Here is a 5,188-nt window from a genome sequence, read left to right as displayed (position 1 = left end):
GCTTATTGAGAGAGTGAAAGAGAGGGAGACTGAGTTCTGCTTATTGTGAACTACATTTGGGTGAGTACATGGCTGTAGTGTGATTGGCTTATTTTGCTGTTTATTTATTGTGAATTGAACCAGGGTCTGTTTCTCTTCAAGCTGATTTAACATACTTAAAAGAGTGGGGCTTGACTAAGTCACCCAGCCAGTTTAGAGATCTGAGATGAACCCTAGTTGACCAGAGTGACAAAAGCTCACATAGAGAAGTTTATGGATTTAAACGGTAACAGAGAATATTTTATTTAAGTGGACAATATAAGAGAGAATGAATCAGAAAATAATTGCTGGGGCACCTGGGTGGCTCAGTTGTTAAGTGTCTGCCTTCAGCTCAGGTCATGATTCCAGGGTCCTGGGATGGAGCCCCTCGTCAGGCTCCCGGCTCTGCAGGTAGCCTTCTTCTCCCTCCCCTACTCCCTCTGCTTGTGTTGCCTCTCTGGCTGTCTCTCTCCCTGTCAAAGAAATAAATAAAATCTTAAAAAAAAAAAAAAAGAATTGCCAGAGTCAAGGCATGCAATTTCTCTTTCTATCATCAGGCTAGTATCTCCTAAATGTATGGACTGAGAGAGTCAGAAGATAGTCTACCTTAGATGGACGACTTAACACAGGAGGAAGGGAAAACTCTCCTCTCATACTGACTAGTCTCAAGCTCCATAGGAAAATGGCTGATGTGTGTCTCCAACAATATAATTAGTGTCCATCTGCTACTGTAGTGCTCTCTCACTTTAGAGGGCAGCACCTGGAACCAAAGGAAGTTTTCCTTCAGGTGATGTTATGACTTCAAATATGGATGACAAATCCTAAGGATATCATTGGGGAATATTTTTTTGTGGAATGACCTACTCATGACAATAAGTTTTTTTTTAAAGGCTACAATTTTCCTTTTACAATATGTACCCTGTGAATGCATGATATGAATGGTACCTTATAACTAATGATCAGATATATTACTAAAAGAAGAATTTTTTTTCTGCTTGTCAATAGACTATAGAATGACTAACACTGTTAAAATTACATTATTCTTTATGAAAACTTATAGCCACACGCACAGTTCTTTTTTTATAATTTAACATAAATATATTCATAGATAAAAATTTACTTTTACTTAAGTGCAACAATTAGACGTAAAATGTAATGCCTAAAATAGTAGAAAAATCCAGTCACCGTGATTACACAATTTTATTTTATTTTTATTTTTTCCACTCTGAAAAAAAGTTTTTTGATTAAAGTATAGTTGACACACAATGTTACATTAGTTTTAGGTATACAATCTAGTGATTCAACAACTCTATATGTTATGCTATGCTCCCCACAAGTTTAGCAACGTCTGTCACCATACAACACTATTACAATACCATTGATTGTATTTTCTATGCTATACCTATTTTTTTTTAAGAATTTATTTATTAGAAGGGAGTTGAGGGGAATTGGAAGGGGAGGTGAACCATGAGAGACTATGGGTCTGAAAAACAACCTGAGGGTTTCGAAGGGGCGGTGGTTGGGAGGTTGGGAGAACCAAGTGGTGGGTACTAGGGAGGACACGGATTGCATGGAGCACTGGGTGTGGTGAAAAAACAATGGATACTGTTACGCTGAAAAGAAATAAAACATTACCAAAAAAAAGAATTTATTTATTTATTTGACAAGGAGGGAGAGATCACAAGTAGACAGAGAGGCAGGCAGAGAGAGGGGGGAAGGCAGGCTCCCTGCCGAACAGAGAGCCCGATGTGGGGCTTGACCCCAGGACCCTGAGATCATGACCTGAGCCGAAGGCAGAGGCTTAACCCACTGAGCCACCCAGGTGCCCCTCTATGCTATACCTTTCATCCCTGTGACTTATTCATTCCATAACTGGAAGCCTGTACCTGCCCTCCACCATTTGCCTACACTGTTTTATGTGTTTAATAAAATAAAGTTCTTCATTCTTTAGTCATGAAACTCTACAACATAGCTCATAGAATTGAAGAAATGGAAAGTCAGTGATGGAGCATGCAAGAAACCAGACAGAAGTTCAGGAATTCACCCTGGAGGGCTTTCCTAATGTCCAGCACCTTGGAAAGGTTCTCTTCATGGTGCATCTGTTGGCATACCTGACCTCCATCATGGGAAACATACTCATAATCACCATCACCTGGGTTGACCATCGTCTCCAGACACCCATGTACTTCTTCCTTAGCAGTTTCTCCTTTTTTGAATGCTGTTTTATAACCACTGTTATTCCAAAATTGCTGGCCATCTTTCTGTCAGGAAAGCAATCAATATCCTTTGCTGCCTGCTTCACACAAGCCTTTGTCTTTCTTTTCCTGGGAACAACTGTTTTCTTCCTTATGGCTGTTTTATCCCTAGATCGGTACTTGGCCATTTGCAAACCTCTGTATTACCCAACCATCATGAACCCAAGGATGTGTTTCCTTCTAGTCATGGCCTGTTTAGCTTTGGGCTTTGTCCTCATGGTGGTTCCAGTTATAATGCTTTCCCAGTCATCCTTCTGTGGCCCCCATGTCATCCCTCACTTCTTCTGTGATTTTGGGCCCCTGATTCATCTCTCTTGTTCTGATACCAGATCTACTGAATTGTTGGCCTTTGTCCTTGCTTTGGTTATCCTTTTGACATCCCTTATCATAACCATCATTGCATACAGCAACATAGTAGTGACAATCATGAGACTACCATCAGCCAAGGAGCAGCAGAAAGCTTTCTCTACCTGTTCCTCTCACCTCATTGTCCTCTTTCTGATGTATGGCAGCTGTGTGTTTATATATGTGAAACCAAAGCAAACGAACAGGCTGGACTCCAACAGAGAGGCTGCCCTTGTGAACACAGTGGTGACCCCATTGCTCAACCCTGTCATCTATACTCTGCGGAACAAGCAGGTCCACCAGGCTCTGAGGAATGCTCTGTCCAGGGTTAGATTGCAAAAATAGAACCACAGACTGTCAGAAGAGAATTTCCTTTCTCCATCTAATTCAATATCCCTCCTATTTCTGGAATCTCCTATATAGACTTGCAAATGTGTTTTTAGGGGTTATGCTTGTTTATTCTTAGGATAGGGGCCAATTTATTTTATAATCCAATATACTCCCTACTTGAAAGCTCTAACATTCTTTTTTATATTAAGATGAAATTATCTTCCCAGATCTGTTCACAGTTTTAGCTCAATAGGATTAAACAAATTTTAATGAGCAGCTTCATATACATGGTTCTGTTTGATGCATGTGGAATCTCAAAGTTGGAAAGGTGTGTTTTCAAGTGTCTACTTGTGGTAAGTGCATGGAGATGAAAAATGAATTCACAAGAATTAAGATTATCAAACTGGTTCAAGGATAGATGAAACATGGTCTCACTATATTGATTTTTGAAGGACATATATGTATATGTAACTGTCATGATATTAAAACATTACTCAAAATGACTCAACGCAATTGTTTTCAATGGTGCATAGTTTTTTTAAAATGATTTTATTTATTTATTTGACAGACAGAGATCACAAGTAGCAGAGAGGCAGGCAGAGAGATATGGAGAAGCAGGCTCCCTGTTGAGCAGAGAGCCCAATGCAGGGCTCGATCCCAGGACCCTAGGATCATGACCTGAGCTGAAGGCAGAGGCTTTGACCCACTGAGCCACTCAGGTGCCCTGGTGCATAGTTTTTATATAAATAGAATACAAATCTTTATGATTCTAGTTCCCACTATAATGAAGACACATAAGTATCTCTGGTTGAAATCAAAAGTTCCCATTGGTTTTACTGGTTTGCCAGGTTGATTTCAGTACTAAACACCTGATGACGAGTACCACAGGAAAAGAAGCATTATCAGTTCTAGGACAAGAAATTGAGTAGTTAAGATTGTCTCTCTACTATAGGAAATTTAAATGAACTGGGATGAATCTATTCATAGGTAGAAAGGAGTCTAATGGTGACTGTAGAGTCTTTCCAAATAAATCTATAAACAAGTATCTTTATTTGTGGAATGAGAAGTTTGATGTGATAATCTCTGAGTGTCCACTGTTAGTACTAGTGTGAAATAACTCTATTGCTGCCAAACATGACATGGAGACACACTGTAATAGAAATACAATTTGAGCCTAGAAGAGTGAAAATGATGAGATGTTTTTGTTTGTTTGTTTTAGTCCTTTTTAAAATTTTGAGTGTGTTCACAGATGACATTTTTTAAAACTTAAATTCAAGTTAGTTAACACATGGTATATTATTAGTTTCAGGAGTAGACTTTAGTGATTCATCAGTTCACTATAACACCCAGTGCTCATTACATCAAGTGCCCTCCTTAATGCCCATCATCCAATTACCCCATCCTCCACCCACCTCCCCTCCTGCAACCCTGTTTTTTTTTCCTATAGTGAGAGTCTCTTATGGTTTGCCTCTCTCTCTTTCATGTGTTTGTTGGTCATGTATATGTCTTCCTTGGAAAATTTTTTATCCAGGTCATGAATATTAAAATTAGATTATTTGAATTTTTTGGATCTTTAAGGTTTTTTTTTTTTTAAAGATTTTGTTTATTTATTTGACAGAGAGAGATCACAAGTAGGCAGAGAGGCAGGCAGAGAGAGAGGAGGAAGCATGCTCCCTGCTGAGCAGAGTGCCTGATGCAGGACTTGATCCCAGGACCCTGAGATCATGACCTGAGCCAAAGGCAGAGGCTTAACCCACTAAGCCACCCAGGTGCCCCTAAGGTTTTTATTTTTTTTAAATATTTTGGATATTAACCCTTTATTAGATATATTAGATAGGTATTTTTGAATATCTTCTACTCAGTAGGTTGCCTTTTTGTTTGTTGATGGTTTCCTTCACTGTGCAAATGATATTTTAGTGAAATATTTTAGTGGAATATTTAGTGGGATATTTTAGTGGGAGAATTACAACTGTAATTTAGTTATTCAAGATTTTCATAGGAAAGGATAGATTTGGACACAAAATACTGTAAGAAAAATCCTGGATCTGGTGTTTGTTGGCATGGGTTGCTTAATGGCCACTCTGATGTTCTGGTCTGATTATTCTGTGATTGCAAGCATAATAATTGACCGTGTTATGAAGATTTCTGGCACGCAGTTATGTAAGAATTTGAAGAATATATTTTACTCTACTAACAGAACATTGTGCATGTATAAAGATTTCCATGTACTTTTTTGTGTA

At 38.7% G+C, this 5,188-nt stretch overlaps 1 protein-coding gene across 1 annotated transcript; it reads left to right on the top strand.

The window, feature by feature from the left end:
• Nucleotides 1-2,021: 2,021 nt before the first annotated feature.
• On the top strand, nucleotides 2,022-2,963 carry LOC308355008 (olfactory receptor 6C4-like; the record flags this gene model as incomplete). Its single annotated transcript, XM_080822926.1, has 1 exon — nucleotides 2,022-2,963. One exon carries the CDS (start codon nucleotides 2,022-2,024, stop codon nucleotides 2,961-2,963), a length of 942 nt encoding a protein of 313 aa, XP_080679052.1.
• Nucleotides 2,964-5,188: the final 2,225 nt, after the last annotated feature.

The sequence above is a fragment of the Martes martes genome, assembly GCF_963455335.1.
Source record: "Martes martes genome assembly, chromosome: 14".
Taxonomy (NCBI): domain Eukaryota; kingdom Metazoa; phylum Chordata; class Mammalia; order Carnivora; family Mustelidae; genus Martes; species Martes martes.
Note: the sequence above shows the minus strand (reverse complement) of the source record. Positions and strands in the feature narration are given on the sequence as shown.